The sequence below is a fragment of the Sciurus carolinensis genome, chromosome 4 (assembly GCF_902686445.1).
Source record: "Sciurus carolinensis chromosome 4, mSciCar1.2, whole genome shotgun sequence".
NCBI lineage: Eukaryota > Metazoa > Chordata > Mammalia > Rodentia > Sciuridae > Sciurus > Sciurus carolinensis.
The window spans coordinates 167,010,043-167,029,330 of NC_062216.1; the positions used below are offsets into that span (position 1 = coordinate 167,010,043).

The 19,288-nt window shown below is 53.1% G+C and overlaps 3 protein-coding genes across 7 annotated transcripts in view; 2 read left to right on the top strand and 1 right to left on the bottom strand.

The window, feature by feature from the left end:
- Positions 1-4,868, top strand: part of Micall1 (MICAL like 1) — a 29,384-nt gene extending 24,516 nt beyond the window's left edge. The window contains exon 16 of the mRNA XM_047551636.1: positions 533-4,868. Within this exon, the coding sequence (XP_047407592.1) occupies positions 533-654 (122 nt within the window). The 3' untranslated portion in view covers positions 655-4,868. The remainder of the gene's footprint in view (positions 1-532) is intronic.
- C4H22orf23 (chromosome 4 C22orf23 homolog) lies at positions 2,972-8,926 on the bottom strand. 5 transcript variants are annotated; one of them, XM_047551634.1, is made up of 7 exons: positions 8,648-8,813; positions 8,425-8,532; positions 7,275-7,337; positions 4,209-4,391; positions 3,886-4,017; positions 3,680-3,780; positions 2,972-3,501 (listed from the first exon to the last, which is right to left on the bottom strand). In XM_047551634.1, the coding sequence occupies exons 2-7, from the start codon at positions 8,465-8,467 to the stop codon at positions 3,430-3,432; spliced, it is 594 nt and encodes a 197-aa protein (XP_047407590.1). In that variant the 5' UTR covers positions 8,468-8,532; positions 8,648-8,813; the 3' UTR covers positions 2,972-3,429. The 5 variants fall into 5 exon arrangements, with proteins under 5 accessions (XP_047407590.1, XP_047407588.1, XP_047407587.1 ...); XM_047551632.1 differs by having other exon boundaries at positions 3,680-4,017; positions 8,425-8,926; XM_047551631.1 differs by having other exon boundaries at positions 3,438-4,017; positions 8,648-8,926.
- An 80-nt stretch (positions 8,927-9,006) lies between these two features.
- Positions 9,007-17,707, top strand: Polr2f (RNA polymerase II, I and III subunit F). The gene is made up of 5 exons (XM_047551635.1): positions 9,007-9,127; positions 11,066-11,135; positions 12,807-12,937; positions 17,195-17,266; positions 17,518-17,707. The coding sequence occupies exons 1-5, from the start codon at positions 9,108-9,110 to the stop codon at positions 17,606-17,608; spliced, it is 384 nt and encodes a 127-aa protein (XP_047407591.1). The 5' UTR covers positions 9,007-9,107; the 3' UTR covers positions 17,609-17,707.
- Positions 17,708-19,288: the final 1,581 nt, after the last annotated feature.

Consider the following 19,288-nt stretch of genomic DNA (forward strand, 5'->3'; position numbering starts at 1 on the left):
CTGGGTGACATGAAGCCAGTCACTCCAGCCCTGGCCTCACTTCTGTATCTGCACAGTGGGGGCACTGAGGGCTGTCTCCCTGGCACGTGCTGAGGGTCAGAAGGAACCTGTGGGAAGCACGTCGCCCAGGGCCTGGCACCCACAAAAGCTCTGCTGGGATTGGTTCATCTCAGAGGCCACGTTTTCCTTGTTGCTAAAACTAGGAGCTGGGACAGATGATTTTGAATTTCCTCTGGCTCTGCTAGTTGGTGTTTGTGTTGCAGCCCACAGAGTTGTGAGTCCATCTAGCTGAAGTGTCTGTGTGTCAGGGCACCAGATTGTCCTTGTGGCCCTTGCCAAGACACTGGGAGAGGATGATCCCCATCCTCTAGGGAAAAGAGGGAGGCCTGGGATGGTGATGTGACTTGCCTGCAGTTTCACACAGGCTGGTGTGGGGCTGAGCCCTGCTGGCCACACGCTGGTCAGTGACACAAGTCACTGGCCCTGGCCTGCCCCATGTACTCGAGTCAAATCTTTCCCTTTCTCTGCTCAGAGTTCCAGAGGGAGGCTGAACCCGAGGGCAAGAAGAAGGGGAAGTTCAAGACCATGAAGATGCTGAAGCTGCTGGGAAATAAGCGTGATACAAAGAGCAAGTCCCCTGGGGACAAGAGCTGACAGCGAGGGAAGCTTCTGGGACTGTCTCCTCTGGGATCCTCATGGGCTGGAGGGAGCACCCTGCTGCCCTTGGATCCGTCAAGGGGGAAGGTGACTTAAGGGGCGGGTGTCTCTGGGTGAGCCTCCCCCACTCAGGGTCCTCCGGCTGGTCTGGGCCAAAGAGTTTTCTTCCCTCTTCTCTGCACTCCAGACAGCCGTGACTCAGCCCTGCCCAGTCAGATTTTGATGATTCCAGATGCTGTGACAGACCCAAAAGGCAAGCAGGGACTCCAGGTCGCAGTGGCCAGGCGGACACTCCACATGTGGAGGCACTCGCTCCACATGCCCTGCGAGGCAGGGCAGCTCGGCCCTCCCTCCTCCTCTGGAGGCTCTGGCCTCCCTCTGCCCCTCAACAGGCCACAGTGGGGTGGCCTTTACTGACTTGCTCTGCCCAGCCTGGCTCTGAATCCGTCTTTCTGTCCAGTGCAGGTGCCCAGAGCCTCATGTCACCTTGCTCAGGAGCTCTATTTATAAAGTCTCCAGTTACGTTCAGATGAGCTGTGAGTGGCCTGTGCTGGGCCTGGGGGCAGCTCCCTCCTCTCCTCTGACTTCTAGGAGCTCTGCCCGCGTCTTCCCTGTTCCATGGAAGACTCACTTCCCAGAAGCCACAGTGCCCGGGTGGACGTGCTGGGGCAGTTAGGTGCCTGTTAGCTGCCCCAGTGCTGAGTCCCCTGGGAAGGGCCTAGGGAGGGCGTGCTCCAGGGTGCTGACCCAGGATAGGCCCATTTCCGTACATGCTTGTCACCAGTCTGTCTCCTCTGTTGTATGTCCCCTCCCAACTCATTTCCACCCAAGGACTGACGACCACACGCTTACTGGGTGGCCATGGGAGAGGACAAGTGATGGGAACGTCACTTTTGCCCAGGGACGTGCGTGGCAGCTCTTGGTCAAAGCACTGTTTCATAAGCTCTCTGGGGCCTCCAGGCCTCCTCCCTCCATGCACCTGGGGGACAAGATTGCACTGTGTTAACTTGGGGACGTTCCTCAACAAGTCCATGGGGACAGCCTCAGGCCATGGCCACATTTGCCATCTTGCCTGCCTGTGCCACAGCTCCATGGCCAGGTATCTGCTTCCCTCAGAGGGTCTGGGACTGTGCTGAGGCTGGCCACCGAGTGGGACCTTGGCCCTCACCGCCTCCTTGTGGCACGATTCCCTTCCCCTGCAGGGAGGCGATTCCCGACCCTGGGTAGCTCCTGCCAGTCTCTTGCTGATGTGCCTGTTGACCTTGAGCTGGGCCCCCTCTAAGGCCTTTCAGGAATCTGGCAGGTAGCATACGTGACCTGAGTTGGGTGTAGACTGGGGGAGGACTCCCCCACTGTCAGGGTCCCTCACTGTCCGCTGTAGCCTGTGGGAATGAATGTGGACCCAGGGTTGCCCAATGTTTTCCATTTTTTTCAGAAGAAACTGGGAATTCAGATTTTATATGTAATTCGTGGACGCCTCCTCTGAACTGGTCAAGGTTGGGCTGAATTTGTCCTGTGGGCCCCTGTTTGGCTGCCTCTGGATCATGTGATGATGTAGGTGGTGGTAATGCTGCTGTCACCCTGCAGCTTCTGCTCTGGGCTCTTGTGGGTGTGGACGCACATAGGGTCCCCATGTGGGTTCCTGAGCCCGCCCTTGGCTGGCTGCCGCACAGCCACGTTTGTTCTGCACACGAAATATGGGTCGAGTGACCTGATAGGATTAGTGCCTCCTTCCAGGCTCAGGGGACAGCAGACAGGGGTGATTTGTGGGGTTAGGAAAATGACAGAGCCCTGGAGGAGGTGGGCCTTGTGGGCGTCGGAAGCCTGAGGGGAGGGGGCTGATGTGCTGTGGTGCCAGGCCAGCGTGTGCTCTCCTGGTCAGGTGACTGCTCGCTCCCCTTCAGACCAGGGCTGGCCACATGCGGGAATGGAGCTGAGGCTGCTGGTGCCAAGATCACATGGCGCCTGCTAGAGCTAGAACTCCAAAGCCAGGGCACGTTTCGTTGCTCCCTCTCAGCTGTGTTTCCTCTGTGGTCTGCATAAAGCTGACCTAATCCTGAGAAGGCTGTTTGCTGGTTAAACGCCCTTGAACTTTAGTTTTCACACAGGGATAATGAACCCTCACAGCAGTCTTGAGATCATTAACTGAAGTTCACCTGCCATGGCTGCTGGCCATGGGACACTCAAGAGTGTCAGTTCCCATCTCCTCTTGAAATATGGCAACAGGCAGCTGGAAGCTATCCGAGTTTGACAAAGTCTTACTCTGAACAAATAAGCGTTATCCCTCTGAAAACAAGTGTACATGGAATGGCCCACGGCAAATGTGTTTTATTGGTCAATTAATCATCGTGGTTAAATATTTGCCCCAGGCTACAAGTCATCTAATAGGTCCTACGACAGGTGGGAAGAAAGGCATCCTCTTCATCCCTAAGTTTGGAAACTAACTGAGCAGGACACAGAAGTGGAGGTGGTGGGAGAAGAGCCGTCAGAGGCCCTCAGACGCATTTCAGGAGACTTGAAGACTCGGGCCTTTTGCTGCATCTGGGACTCTCCCCTAGAAAAGGCTTGAAGCCCTGTAATCAGGTGGCTCAGAGACTCCGTGGCCCCCAGCATTGCTGAGCAGCATCTGGAGTACTGTGTCTGTGCCTGGGCCACCACAGGCCAGGACAGTGCCATGCTGGGCAGCCATCTGACGTGGCTATGGCCAGTATGAGTGGGTAGCCTGGGGTGATGCTGCCGCGGTCAGGGGTGAGCTGCCCTGCCCGCCTCTGATTAAGTGGTGGCAAGAGCCTTCCTAAGTTCCTCACTCCTTTTGTGGTCGATGTCTTCCATTTCCCGTAGTTTCTGCAGAGGGCATCAGGGAGGGTCGATACCAGGGTTAGGAACCTGACGACCATCAGGATGAGCTGCGGCTCACCTCCCGAGACCCTCGGCACCACCCACCATCAGCCTGGGGTTTCCCCTCACATCTGATTCCAGCCCTGGGCCCACCCCTTGCCTGATTTCCAGGCTTTCCTCCTACCTGGGAGATCTCAGTGAGGACAATGCCCTGGTATTTTTTGCCCTGCCCCAGGGCCTCCATGGCATCCAGGAATTCTTTCCTCTCCTGAATTTCCTTCACAACTAGACAGAGGGAAAGGGCTGTCAGAGCGGGGGTCCTGGGGGTCGCAGGCTCTGTGGGGTGTGTGGCGGGGGAGGCAGGGGTTCTGCCCCGCCCCAGTGACTCACGTTCTTCAAAGCGATCGGGCTCAGGGGCTGGGTCCTTCTGCTGCGCAGGGGCAGCCTTTTTTTTCCATTCTGGTGGCTCCTTCCCAGTGGCAAAGATACTCTGGAGTCTTCGTTTCTCCTTCTCCAGATCTCCTGTAGGGCCAGAAATGGCCTGGCTGAGGCATGAAGGTCTCCCCACTCACGTGTCCCAGTGGGCACACAGCCTGTCTGGCAAGGGACAGGGCTTCTGCAGACGCAGCAGCCTCTCCTGGGTGCTCCCGAGCTTGTCAAGTTAAGATAGTCTCCAGCCCCTGCCCCAGCCGAAGTGGGTGGCTTCAACTCACTGGTGGCTCGAGGCTTGAACTGCTCGCGGCTATAGGCCCCGTTGGCTCGGCACAGGCTGGCAGGCCGGAGGTGAGACCGGGCTGCCAGGGTGAGAGGCAGGTAGGTGGCTGGTGGCCGCTGCTTGGAAGGTGCGCCCTGCTGGCTGGATGTTGGGCTGCACTGTAGCGGCAGAGAGTCTCCTCCTGGGGATGGAAGGGTCTCGTGGCCTTTTTTTTTTTTTTTTTTTTTAATAAAAGTGACATCTTCTTACAAGTCAAATGGTGCAGCAGTCTTCTTGTCCCCACCAAGCCCACCCCTCTCTAAAGAGCAGTGGTAACAACAATTTGGTGGTCTCTTTGCTTTTTGATGCTTATATAAACAGGCTCAAAAATGTGCACATATATTTTTTATGTGCACATAAGATTCTTTTTTCAAACACTGGATCATATTGTATAATGGTCAATAACAGTCCCTTTTCACATAACAATTTATTGTGAACATCTTTCCAGAAAAATCCATTTATATATAACTTATTTTTTATAGCTATATACTAGTCATTACAATGGTTACCTTATTTATTCAGCTAGTCTCCTAGTTTTGGAAATTCAACTTGTTTCCAGGTTTTCTGTTGGTCTTTTACTACTACAAACAAAGCTGCAATAAACACTCTGTACACTGAGTCTCTGTCCTGGCTTTTACTTGTTTTCTCTTTGCTTCTTGGTCCATGGATAACAGGAACAGTCTGGATGGTAACAGGCATGTGTGCCTCCTGCTGCCCACCCGCCACTGCCCCGTGCCTGGGGCTCCTCCCCAGGCCATCCAGGTGTGTCTCCTATCTGGTCACTTGGCCCCTTTTCTCCTCTACCCCGTCTATTTTTTTTTTTTAAGTTGTTGATGGACACAATACCTTTATTTTATTTATTTATTTTTATGTGGTGCTGAGGATGAAACACAGTGCCTCCTAAGTGTGAGGCAAATGCTCTTCCACGGAGCCACAATCCCAGGCCCCACCCACTATTTTGATGTGGCCCTTTCTAGTTCTCTGGCTTTCAAATATGGATAGAACTTCTCTGCCAGGTCCCAGCCACTGGGGGAAGTGAGATGCAAGGCCAAGTCCTGCCCTCCTGGGACGTGGGTTGGGGAGGGGTGGGGGTGGTGACAGCACAAATAACAGAGTGTGCTAGATGGCTGGGGCACGGGCGGTTACAGATTGTCAGTCCTAACAGTGTGGCCAGGCAGGACCTCACAAAGAGAATCTGAGAACTGGACATTTGAGAAAGACCAGAGAGTGAGGAGGGCCAGCTCTGTGGATATTCTGGGGAAGAGCATTCCAGGTGAAGGGGACAGCAGGAGCAAAGGTGCTGACCGGAAGTGTGCCTGGAGTGTTACGGGAACAGCTGGGGTGGCAGGAATGGATCACAGGGAGCAGAGGTCAGAGTGACAGAGGCCTCTGAAAGATGCTTTTATTTTGTGCAAGGTGGGAACCCATTAGAGGGTTTTGAGAAAAAGATACCCTATGTGGCTGCTGTTGAAAATCCCAAGTCCAGGGCTGAGTCATGGCGGCAACAGGGGAGTGGGGAGAGGCAGTCAGGATGTGGTTTGAAGGTCAAGTAGAAAGGGTCGCTGATGGGGCGGATGTGGGGTTTGGGAGAAAGAGGGGAATCAAGGATGACTCCAAGGAACTGCAAGGACGGGCCCTCTACTAGGACTCCAGCCACACCATGCCTTTTTCTTTTCCCTGAAGAGATGCCCTGCTTCCCGGAATGTCCCTCACATTTCCCACTCCCCAGTTCAACCTCTTCTTTGGCCCTTTCTCAGCAAATAATTAGGGGCTAAGTAATTCTGGAATTCCAGTGAGAGGGATTTGTGGCTTGCAACAGTATTTGAACTAAGACTCAAGCAACTGGTAGGATTTGGTTAAGAGAAGAGAAGGAACTCCAAGAGAAGCCAGATTCAACACCGAGACTTGAAGGCAAATTTCTAAAAAGAAAATATCTAAGGAGAATAAAGCTGCTAGGCAAAGCAGTTGCTTGTGTTGGCCAACCACTGATTTAACCAGCAGTTCCATAATAATTGGGTACCTGTGCTAGGTGCTGGTTACTGTGCTGAACAAAGGAGGCCATTTGGTCTCATGGGATTTACTCTCAGTGGAATTTCTAGCACAGTCTCTTTATGGCTATGCTACAGGGTACACCACACTATTAGACTGCTGGACGTGAAGGTTGAGTTGTGTGACTTACGTGTGATGGCACCAGCCTTTGCCAGTCTGAGTTGTCCTTGTCCAAAATGAGGAAGGAGATCTTACCCCTAATCTAGTGGAATAGAGCTTCCCTGTCCATATTTGCCTCTGACCACTCCCCCTGCTTGTGTCTGATCAGGTGCCCTCCCAATGTGCACTTGTCTTCTTTAGAGAAGGCAGCAGTTTTGGCAGATCCAAGCGAAATTCTGCAAGCTTGGACCTTCTAGCATGTCTTCCCCACCTCTCTCCCCCCAGGGGAGTTTTACTGATCAGCTACATCCCCAGCCCTTTTTATTTTGAGACAGGTCTCACTAAATTGCTGAGGCTGGCTTGAATTTGTGATCCTCCTGCCTCAGACATGCAGACTGCAGACACCCCAGAGTTGAGGGATTGTGGTTGGGAAGGAAGTCTTGCTTGGGCCACAGCCTGACTATAGGGGCCTTATTGTGCCAGAGCATGTCAAAAGCAACAAAGGACATACAAAAGGTCAACTCCCAAGGATCAGGGGCCAGGAATACTACATGTTCAATTTTATTTTATTTTTTTTGGTCTTTTAAAATGAGGTCCTGTCCCCCTAACATGGAGGAGCTTTAAAAATGTGGCCCCAAGCCAGATGTGGTGGTGGCATGCCTATGATCCCAGCAACTCAGGTGACTGAGGCAGGAGGATCAGCAATTTAGTGAGATGCTGTCTCGAAATGGAAAAAAAAAAAAAAACAAGGCTGGGGGATGTAGCTCAGTGGTAAAGCACTCTGGGTTCAATCCCCAATACTGGGGGTGGGGGGTAGGAAGGGGAGTGTCCCCAACCCCTCCACCCGGGCAGCCTCTGTGGACTGAGCGCCTCTTACTTTTCATAGCATCCATGATGTAGCGCTGCTGGAAGCTGGTCAGTTTGGATTCCTTCATCATCGCTGCAAAATAAAGCACTTGCGTGAGGCCACCTGAGCTACAGCAGGTGACTTCATCTCACCCTATGAAACTCTATCTTCTCCTGCCCCCCATTCTGCACTGCGCATGCCCCTCTCCCTTTCTTGCTTTTTTCATTTGTGGTCCTGGGGTGCTCTACCACTGAGCTGCATCCCCACCTGTTTTTATTTTTATTTTTAGCGACAGGGTCTTGTTAAGTTGTCCGAGGCTGCCCTCAAACCTACAGTCCTCTTGCCCCCACCTCCTGAGGGGCTGGGTTTACAGGTGTGTGCTACCATGCCTGGCTCTGGCGGCCTTTTTAAAAATTTATTTGCGGTACTGGAGATTGAACCCAGGGCTCATACGTTCCAGACAAGTGCTCTACCACTGAGCCACATCTCCAGGGTTTGACTAAGTTCTGTGTTGTAGATATGTTTGCACACCTGTGTGCACAAGCTGGGGATAAAAACCAGGGCCTCGTGCATGCTAAGCACATGCCCTACCACTAAACTACACCCTGGTCCTAAATTTTATTATTTATTAGTCTCCTACTATACTATTAGCTCCGTGAGAGCAAAAATTTTTAGTCTTTTTTTTGATTGCTTATCCCCAGCAGCACCTGGAACAGTGCCCAAAGTACAAAGTAGGTTTAAACATTTTGTGTTGTTGAGTAAATGAATAAATACTTGTTCATTCATGTGCCAGGGGCTGGGGTTACAACTGTGAGCAGAAGCTGACACACTCCCTGCCTGATGGAATTCACCATCAGGCAGGTGTAGGTGGGACACTAAATATCTGACTAAGGGTCGTGCTGAGCCCAGTGAAGGGAGATGTATCTGGCACTGTGAGGGCACTTAACCACTGGTCCGCTGTGGTGGTGTGGGGAGGAGATAAGACTTCCCCGGGAATGCTGAGTGTGAGGTAAAGAATGCGTAGAAGTAAACTACTCCAAAGTTCTCAGTTCTTTGTCTTTTGGCTCCTGGTCAGCAGCTGCACACTGAGCCTTTCTGAACCCCAGGTCATGCAGACGTGAGCTACACGGGGTCACTGTTAACTACTGCTCCCACACCTGTGTCCTCTTAACACACTCACCTCTGAGCAGCTCGCAAGTCCCTGGGGTGTAAGCAGCCGCCATGGGGCAGCGCCAGAACCCTGTCCTTTGGTCACTGCCTCCACTCTTCCGTGAGGCCACCGGAGAGCCTAGAAGGGAAAGACACGCGCGCGCACCCTGTTTCCCAGCCCCAGCCTCTGCTCCTTCACCCCCAACATCCTTGCATCTGGGAGTGGGGTCCAGCCGCAGAGAACCGGGACACACAGGTTAATACCGCGACAGCGCCGATCCACCGGCTAGACACAGAGCCCTTATCCGGACCCCGGTGCCGGGGGCAGGTGAATCCCTCGGGAGGAGAGAGCGTCAGACGGCCGTGGTCCCCACTGGGTGATAAGCTAACGCTGAAACCTCCCCCTAACGGAAGGCCCCGGCGGGCGTCCCCTCCTCATGGAGAGCGGCTGCCGGGCTTCGAGGGACCGCCGCTCTAGCGCCGGAGACCGGCAGAAACGCCGCCGAATTCTGACTGCTCCAGCTGCGGCTCGGGCTACTATGGTAACCAGCCCCGCGGCGCATGCGCATCTCTGCCGCGCCGCCCGCTTCCCGGAAGTGGTTGCTTCGGGGTCACCGCGCAGGCGCAGGATACGCGGGTAGCGCGCCAGGCGGAGGGTCGGTGTTTGTGGGTCTTCGCGCGTGTCCCGGGAGCGAAGCCGGGTCGCTGAAGCAAATGTCTGACAACGAAGACAAGTGAGTGCAGGAGCGGAACGGCCTTTGCTGAGCCTCGGGAGGGACGGGTGAGGCGGCCTGGATGAAGGCGGCTGGGGAACCTGGCTTCGGGCGGTGTGTCCAGGGGCCGGGCACCGGGAGAGAGCGGAGCCGCGGGAAACCGGCCTTCGGCAGACCGCACTGAGCCAGGCCGTGTCGGGCTGGGAGTCCTACGTTGAGATAGTTCAGCGGACCCCCGCTCTCCAGGCGCTCACTGTCTGGAAGAGGGACCGACCCGTAAGCAGCATAGGGGGTCGTGGTTTTGGAATTAGCAAGTGAGGAGTGTCATCCAGAGGCTGGTGTGTGCGGTGGGACAGGGTGATGTAGTAGAGGTGGTAAGAAGTAGGTCTGAATTCTGCATAGTTTAAAAGGTAGAGCCAAAAGGATTTCCTGATGGATTGAATGTGTGCGGTCAGAGAGATCAATTCTGAGGGTAAAAATATGGGAGTCGTCAGCCCATTAGTCAAAACTAGAAGGATCACTAGGGGTGTGAGTACCAGCAGAGAATAGATGACTGTGACCATTACAGCACTTCAACCTTGAGTGTTTGGGGGGAAAGGAGGAGAAACCAGCAAAGGCTAAGAAGGAGCCCCCCCAGGGGAGAACCCCCAGATCATGAGGTGTCCCTTGAAGTCAAGTGAAGAGAATATATGAAGCAGGAGAGAGGGGCCTAGTGTGTCAGCTGGTAGATTAAGCTGAATGAGTGAATTATTGCGCACTGGATTCAGCAACCGAAAATCATTAGTGAACTTGAGTGGTTTTGATGGAACTGTGAAAGGGAAAAGTTTTTTTTTTGTTGTTACTGGGGATCGATCCTAAGGGCTCTACTACTGAGCTACATCCCCAGTCCTTATTAATTTTTTAAATTTTGAGACAGAACCTCACTAAGTTGCTGAGGTTCTTGCTGAGTTGTGGAGGCTGGCCTCAAATCTGTGTTCTTCCTGTTTCAGTCTTGTATTATAGAGGTGTGCCACTATGCCCAGCTTGTAGTTGGACACCCAGTTATGAAGTTGAACAGCTCTCTGCAGATTTTGCTCCAAAAGGAAACATGGGAACATGGGATTAGGATTGTGGAAGGGAGGGAAAAGAGAAAAAAGATGGGTTTTTTTGTTGTTGTTCTTTTGGTACTGGGGACGGAACCCAGGGCCTCATGCATGCTATCCACACTACCACTGAACTGTACTGCCCAGTTCTAGGTAAGTTTTTTGTTTTGTTTTGTTTTAAGATGGGGAGATACCTGGGCCCAGTGGCGCATGCCTGTAATCCCAGTGGCTCAGGAGGCTGAAGTTGGAGGATGGAGACTTCAAAACCAGTGTCAGCAATTTAGCGAGACTCTGTCTCTAAATAAGATATATAAGAAAAGGGCTAGGAATGTGGCCTAGTGGTTAAATGTACCTGGGTTCAATTCCCGTTACCAAAAAAAAAAAAAGTTGGGGAAATAACTATGTTTAAATGCTGATAGGAGTAATTCAGTAGAGAAGGAAACAGTGATAATGAATGAGTCTTAGCGAAATTTGGGGTACACATGGGTTAAGATGGAAGGAGTAAAATGAAATGAAAGTTTGATTTGATCATTAAGTAGATATTCATCAAGTTCCACCTACAGATCAGCTGGGACACAACAGATCTCTGTGTCTTTGATATATTTTTTTTTAATGGTACTAGGGATTGAACCCAGGGGCACTTACCCACTGAGCCACATCATCCCCATCATCCCCAGCCCTTTTGTTTTCTTTTTTTGAAACAGGGTCTCACTAGGTTGCTTACAGTCTCACTAAGTTGCTGAGGCTAGCTTTGAACCTGTGATCTTCCTGCCTCAGCTTCCTGAGCCACTGGGATTTCAGCCGTGCACCTCTGCGCCTGGCTCTGCTGCTTTGATTCTGATAAGGCTCTAACAAACTGATCTCTTCTCCTGTATAGTTTTGATGGTGATGACTTTGATGACGTGGAGGAGGATGAAGGGCTAGATGACTTGGAGAATGCTGAGGAGGTCAGTATTTAGCCTTCGGCCCCTACCTCTGCAGCCCGGCTGCCCGACTGTTTCTGCCTCTTCTTTGTGGTCCAGGACACTGCCATAATCATTCCCAGTTGAAGTGTTCCAGTCCTGGGTAGCAGAGCAGCCCTGTGGGGTGGGCCTCAAGGCTTTTGCCATTTGGTCCATAGCCCAAAACTAATAGTTGAAACATCACCATCCTTCACTGAGCAAACACGTGGGATGTCTGTTATCTGCCAGGTGCTCTGCAAGGCGGGCCACTATAGGGCGCGTGAGGGAGGGCGACCTGGGATGAAGCTGCATAGGTCAGCAGGGCCCAGATCCGACAGGATTTTGTAGCCTAAAGGCAATGGGAAGCGAAGCCCTCTGTTTGTATTTTCTTTCTCTGCATGACACCCTCAGGTACCCATCTATTCACTTGAGTCGGAAGCTTTCTTACCCTTTTGGTCCCCTTTCCATCCCTGTCCTTTTGATTCTGTCTCTTAGATATGGTTCCACTCTGCCTGTCTCTCCCCTCCTGGTTCCTTAGCCTGGCTGAAGTCACTGCTCTTCACTCACATTCCAGCAGAAGCGTGTGACTGGCTTGCCTGCCCGCGCCTCACCCAGCTCTCCTCTGCTCTCTGTTCTGCTGCCAGTCTTCTCTTGTACCTGGCTATGTGGTTGATTACTAGTGGGCCTCCTCAGTGGTCTCTGCTTCTGCCCTAGGCATGTTCTCAACAGAGCATTCAGAGCCTTCCTTTTATTTATTTATTTACTTTTTTTTTTTTTTATTGGTACTGGGGATTGAACCCAGGGGTGCTTTACCACTCAGCCACATCCCCAGCTCTTTTTATTTTTTATTTTGAGACGAGGTCTCACTAAGTTGCTTAGGGCCTCACTAAGTTGATGAGGCTGGCCCCAGATTCTCTTGCCTTTGCCTCCCGAGTTGCTGGGATTATAGGAGTGTGCCACCATGCTCAGCCATGAGTAGTTCTTAGTGTGGGAATGTATAGCTCTTCCTGCCTTCACCCTGACTTAGTCCACTGGCTCAGTGACCCTATCTGAAAGAGGGGGTGCTTTTGCTTAGCTTTCTTAGGGTGTGTCATGGATTTCTTATAGGGCCACCATTCTGGGACCATCCCATCTGGTCCTAGAAGCTTTTTGTTTATCCCTCTTCTGGATCAGGTACCTAACTTTGGAATACTGCTTGTAATTCCTCTTTTCTATAACTAGGTTTGAGGTTTTGGCCAAGTTAGCTGACTCTCCAGAACTCTGAAATGGGGACTGTCAGTCTTACCTCATATGGTTATTGTGGGGATTAACAAGATATTAGCAATCACATGGCCCTTGGCATCCAGTAAGCATTAATGGTGGTGGTGGTGCTGGGGGTGGTGCTGCATGCCCAGAGGCTCAGGAGGTTGAGGCAGGAGGATTGAGAGTTCAAAGCCAGCCTCAGCAAAAGCGAGGTGGTAAGCAAGGTGCTAAGTGAGACCATGTCTCTGGGGGAAAAAAAAAAAAATAGGGCTGGGGATGCGGCCCAGTTGTCTAGTACCCCTGAGTTTAATCCCTGGTACCCCGTAGCCCCCCTAAAAAAGTGCTGGTGGTGGTGATGGTTGTCATTGTCATCATTCACCCTCCCCCACTTAAGGAATGTACCCTGAGATTTTCCTTTTTTGTCTTGGTGGCCAGGAGGGCCAGGAGAACGTCGAGATCCTTCCCTCTGGGGAGCGGCCACAGGCCAACCAGAAGCGAATCACCACCCCGTACATGACCAAGTACGAGCGGGCCCGCGTGCTGGGCACCCGAGCTCTCCAGATCGCGTGAGTGTGGGCCCCTTCACTGTCTTCTCCATCTGGCAGGCCACAGTGAGTCCCCACGCTACTGGTCCTGCCCAGCCTGGTGCTTGGGAATGAAGCTCCCTGCTTTCAGATTCTGAACAAAGTGGTGCTGCCCGTGTGCCAGGCATTGCGCTGGACTCCAGCCCTCAGCAGCCTGTCATCTAATAGGAGGGCATGAGAAGTAACTGAGACATTCCCGAGAATCAAGTGACAGGATGGGAGGAAATTAACAAAAAGCAGCTAGAGGATTGCCCGTTACATTGGCGAAGCAAACGAGTGAATTCAGAAAGCCCTACACGATCGTGGGTTGTTGGTGAGGCTGCGGCAGCACCTTCAGGCTTATGCTGGTCCTTTCTTTCCCTTCCTGGTGCTGGGCTGAAACCCAGCGCCTGTGCATTTAACTGGTTCTTGATTCAAGGGAGACCATGGCCAGAACCCAGAACAGTGATGGGCTTTAGGGACTTGAACATTAGCAGCCTTTCCTTTTTTCCCAAGTTTAGAAGAAGAAGATCCAAGAAGAGACAGTAGCTGGTTGGAGAGTGGGCTGTCACCTAATGAGCACAGGCAGTGCCAGTCTCCACGTGCCTCTGAGGTCTTGGTCACATGGAGAACAGACCTCTGCTGGCAGATGTCTTTGAGCAAGCAGTGCTCTCGAAGAGGCAGGGCACAGGCCTGCTGTTCCCCTGGCTCACCTGGGCATGAGTAAGGGAGGGGACAGAGCGAGGTCAGGAGTGTTAGTGGTTCTTTAATGTAATGTCACCACAGGGATACGAGGGGATGCGTGAGACAAGGAAAGGAGTCCCTACCCTAGACTTCCAGAGGTTGTGGGTACCTGGAGGAGGGGGGAGCTCAAGGAGGGAATCAGGCCAGGAAGAACAGCTGGGGCTGCATGAAGGAGGAACAGTGGTCTGTCCAGCACTAGACTTCATCTCCTCCAGTCCTGTGGATAAGCATGACCACCTGTCTACCTTCTTGAAGGTTTTCAGGGGAAGGCAATATTCTTACCCATTTCTCAGCAAAGGCCTCCTCACCAGTGTGGCTGTACTGCATGCTTTTCCAAGTGAGATGAGAGGCATTGTGCATTGGTTCCATTGGGGTCAGATCCTCTAGGCCTGCAGTATCAAACATGGTAGCCACTAACTGCATGTTGCCAGTGAAATTTAGTAAAATCACATAAAATAAGAAGTTTGGTTCCTGTCTCACTGGCCACACTATCAAGTGCTCAGTAGTCCCATGTGGCTCGTGGTCACCCTAAGGGAGCACAGATCCGTCTCCCTCATGGCCGAGTGTTGTGCAGGGCATATTCCTCTAGGCTAAAATGGCCTAGCAGGAAGAATTTTTCCTAAATTATTTTTCAAACAAATAACTAAAAGATATGTGCAAGTCAGTCTTTCAGCCTAAGAAGCTGCTGGCGCCATCAGATCCATCACAGTGGTAAGGCTGTAACTTCAGCCTTCTGGGTGTTTTCTGGCAGGAGGGATGGACCTGTGCCAGCACCCAGGACCCAGGGCAGAGGTGGGTGGTGGTACTTTACAAGGGGTACGAAAGAGAGATGGGGGCCCCTTAAAGGGCTTAGAATTTCCTCAGGGATGGGTAAAGGGAGGTGGTTTGTGGGCATCCCAGGTGCAGGAAGTAGCACCAGAAAGGTCCAGGTGGCGGCAGGCGGGTGTGGGTTATGGTGGCAGGTAGCCTGGGCCACAACGCTGGAAAGATGCACTAGTGCCTAGAGTGACTGGCGTTGGTCTGGCAGGCAGTGGGGAGCACTTACAAGTGTCGACGCCCACGTCCAGATCACTCCCAGGTCCGAGGGCCTGTTTCTCTTGGGGAGCAAGGCGTGGTCTAGCACAGAACACTCTGTTGCTCCCTGCAGTTAAGGGACGCCATGCCATCTTGTGCCCTTGGGCAGCCAGGCTTGTGCAGTGCGAGCTGCAGCTTCAGTTTGGTTGGTTAGCACCACCTGGTGGCTGGTGGTGGTGGTTGTACCCTCTTCCTAACCAGATGTCTCAGGTGGAGGCTGTGGTGCCACAGATGACTTAAGGGTCCACCTGCTTTGCACGTCGTGGGCATGTGGTTGGCGCTGGATGAATGAATGGCCTTGAGTTATTCATATCTTCTTATTTAAAAGATATATTTTAGTTATAGATGACTTGATGCCTTTATTTTGTTTATTTATTTCCATGCAGTACTGAGGATCAAACCCAGTGCCCCTCACACATGCTAGGCGAGCGCTCTACCTCTGAGCTACAGCCCCAGCCATTCATGTCTTGAATATAAGAAGGCAGCGGAACATCAGGACAAGCATTTGGCCACATTCTTTAAAACTTTATATTTTGGGGACTTTTGTTTGATTTTTTTCTTGGTATTAGGGATTGGACCCAGGGCCTCACTCATGCTAAGCACATGCTCTACCACTGAGCTACATGCCCAGACCTTTTTATTTTTTTATTCTGGACAGTCTTGCTAAGTTTCCCAGGCTGTCCTAGAACTTCCAATCTTCCTGCTTCAGCCTCCCCAGGAGCTGGGATTATAGGTGCTTACTGCTGCTGGCTAAGTACTTACTGAGAGAGTTTATAGGGAAAGTTAAACACGTGGTTTCTGTTCTTGGGAAATATTCAGACTTTTGAAAGTAATGGGAATCAGAATATTTAGTAATAAAATTTCTAAGTAGTGGCCCTTAGACTGGCTGATTATCAGAGTCATTTGTGAATGCAGAAACTCAAGCCCCTTCATGACAGATTCTGTTCAGGGGACCTGGAGAAGGACCATGAACCTGTATTTTTATTGTGCTCGCCTAGTAATTCTGGATCTATTGGTATAAATTCAAGCTGGAGTAATCAGGACAGGCTTCCTGGAAGAGGTGGTAGCCTGGAATTGGTTTTCCCTTGTATGTGTTTGGAGCCTCTGCTGTGGGTCACGTGTTGGCTAGGGCCTGCCCCATCTCCCCCTGTGGAGAGTCACATGTAGTCCTGGACCCCAGCAGTGAGCCAGTGAGAGGAGAAGCGCGCACAGAGCGGGTGCTGAAGGTGCAGCAGTTACTTCCAGGAGGCAGGCAGCTCTCTGCGTGGGCAGGCAGAGGAGGCGCTCAGGGGACTCGGAACAGACGCAATGTGAATGTCCAGGAACCTCAGCTGAAACAGAATATCTGAGACTGGGTCATTTGGCTGCATGGCGTGACATCGGGCAGGCCTCATGCTGCATCGTCACAGAAGAGGGCGTTGTGGAGAGAGCAAGCGAGCTCGCTCAGGGCTCTTCCTCTTCTTATAAAGCCACTAACGCCATCTTGGGGCCCACCCTCATGACCTCATCTCATACTGATTACCTTCCCGAGGTTCCACCTCTAGACCACTAACATGGGAATTTGGGGGATACTTTGAAACCAATGCACCAGGGAACCGTAGTAGTTGGTATGGCGCCAGCGTGGGATAAGTCAGGGCAAGTGGCAAGAGCAGCGGCTGCAAAGGTTAACAGGCCTAATGGCCATGGGGAGTCCTGGGCGGACTGGGAGGAGCCAGGCTGAAAGAGTGGGACACACGGTAAGTAGGAGAAACAGGGAGCTGGGCACGGAACAGGGCGGTGGTGCTGGGTGGGGTTCCAAGTAGCGCCCTTCCTGGTGGGATGTTCTGCCCTGGCCGCGGGGCTCGGGGTCTGCAGTAGGAGTGGGGCAGGGTTCTGGGAAGAGAGCTGACAGGATGCTTGTCATGTGGCCTAGTGATAAAAGCTTACGCTTGTCTCGTTTATAACACCTTACGTTTATAGGTCTTGAGCTTATTACATGGGAAGCACGTGGGGCTCAAATCTTGGTGCTGCCACTTCCTGGCTGTGTGACTTGGGCAAGTAACTAACCATTCTGTGCCTTAGTTTTATTGTCAGTAAAATGAAAATCAATATGGTGCTCACCTCAGGTGAGATAGTGTATGCAAAGAACAGACAGCAGCAGCTGGCGCGGAGTGAGCCCTCGCCTGTGAGCGTCGCCGAGGCCAGGCGGGATTGTTTCCTTCATCTCCAATGGGGACACGGAGATTTGGAGAGTAACGAAGTGACTTGTCGTTTACATTTGCACAAGTCCCATTCTCTTCCCCTGGGGGCAGGTCTCTGGCAGTGCCCTGTACACACTCCCCGCCCCTGCCTACCTAGAAGGGGACCTTGCTAGGTGAGGACTTGGATGCCAGTCCCATGCTTGCTGCCCACTGGGCCTTCCCTACTGCGCGCAGTCTCCCGACACCTGTCCTGTGCCTGCAGGATGTGTGCCCCCGTGATGGTGGAGCTGGAGGGGGAGACAGACCCCTTGCTCATCGCCATGAAGGAACTCAAGTAAGTCACCCAGCTGGCAGTCCCTCCTCCAGAGCCCCGGCGGGCACCCTTGGGCTTCCCTGGCGGGGATGTTGGTGCTTGTTCCTAGGAGCTTGGTCCATTCAAGAGTCACCCCACCAGGAGGGAGGAGGGCGAGGGAAGGGGGCCCGGCTGAGCGGAGGGCCCCAATGAGACGTGGGCCTGGACACTGTCCCTTCTGCCGCAGTGCTGGAGGCACCATCTCATGTGCTTGTGACTTCTCCCCACCACAGGGCCCGAAAGATCCCCATCATCATTCGCCGCTACCTACCCGATGGGAGCTATGAAGACTGGGGGGTGGACGAGCTCATCATCACCGACTGAGCTGGCGTCTCCTGACCTCGCCCCACGCCCCGTTTCTAGTACCATTTTCTACATGTAAATAATAAACTAACCCGCCTCCCCACCTCCTCCTCCAGCTTCGTGATGCCACCTCCTGCGGCTTCTCCATTCCCGCCCTGCTGCCTGGAGCACACACTTAGCACTTACCACACTGGCCCTGTGACCGTCAGCTCTTTAAGAAGCATCAGGGCCCCTTGGCCCCTGTGGATCCCCTACATCCCTCCCTCCATCGCCCTTCACCAGAGCAAAGGCGGCTGCAGGGGAGATACCTCAGCTGCCTTCCCAGCAGACAGAGAGTCTTTGTGCCCAGGGAGCTGGTTGCCAGGGAAACCCCCAATTTCCTCTCCAGTGGGGACTGGCTGCAGGGGCTTCTCCCTTCTCAGGAGTATCACAGAGCAGGTCTCATCAAGCCACCATTGTTTCCTAAGGACCTGCCTGGGGCCCTTATCAGGTCGGATCCCCTTTCAGGAGCAGCGCCCCAGCAGGAAGCTTGGGGTTGCTGGATTGCCACCCTCCCGAGCAGAGCCCTGCTGGGCAAGTCCGCAGCTGGAGCAGGGGCTAAGCACCTGCTCACCAGCCCCTCTGTCCCACTTCTCAGACTGCTGAGCACTGTCCTTCCTGGTGCGCCTCTGGTCTGCCACACCTGTGCCCTTCCCTCCCAGGCTGCAGAAAGAGGCCCTTTCCCTCCTGTGGGGCGTGGGGCTCCAGGTCCTCTGGCTGGAGCTTCCCTCCCTTGGCCTCAGGTGCTGTGGGCTGCCTCTTCTCCCCAGTACTCACCCTCCCCAGGAGCCCTGTCGCCTTGGCTCCTCCCTCTTCCGGGGGCAGGGAGAAGGTGTGTGCGCACACCCACAGAGACCAAGGGAAGGTTGGCACCGAGTGTTCCAGCCTGGCCGGGCCACTGTCAGCTGCCTTCCAGGAAGAGGAGGAGCCCACTCACCTCACCTCTGTACGAGGCAGGGCCCCCACTGTCGCGCCCAGGTTGGAAAGACGAGTGGCCACCAGCGTGGGCGGGGTGCTTTCTGCTCTGGAGAAGGGTTAATTCAGGGAGCAGTGGACTTCGCACCCCGCCACCCTCCTCCAAGCCTATGGAATCCTTTAATCAAGTTGGGTGCTGAAATTTCAGCTCTGAAATGCCGCCTTTGTGCCGGCATCCAGGCAGCCGCCCCAGAGTGCGGGGGTCACTTTCTTGGCCCCGTTTCTCTAAATGGCCTCTTTGTTCCCTGCTGGGCCGCTCAGTATCAGATGTGATTAAAGGGAGATGGGGTTGGGGCGGGAGAGGAGGGGAGTTAACCCTTGGGGGATAGGGCAAAAGGAAACAGGAGGAAAGGGGTGTTCTCTCTCACCTCCCCCTTCCCATTCTCTTCTTTGAGGAGCCCCTTGTTATTCAGTGGGCCAGGCCTAGGTTTTACTTCTTGAGTGTAAAGTCACCTGCCACCACTATTGGCTCTGTATTTTCTTAGGGTTTGGGCATAGTCTTTTCCAGAAACTCTTGGATTCTGCTCTCCTTACAGATGGAGCTCCTACCAAACCAAGGCCCAGACACACCCAGAACCTTTGGTCTAAGGGCTGTGTACAGTCCAGGTCTTCTGGCTTCTGTGGGGTTATTTGTCCTTTCCTGGGGTCATTGCCCTCCCACAACTCTAGTGGTTTCCCAACCAGTCT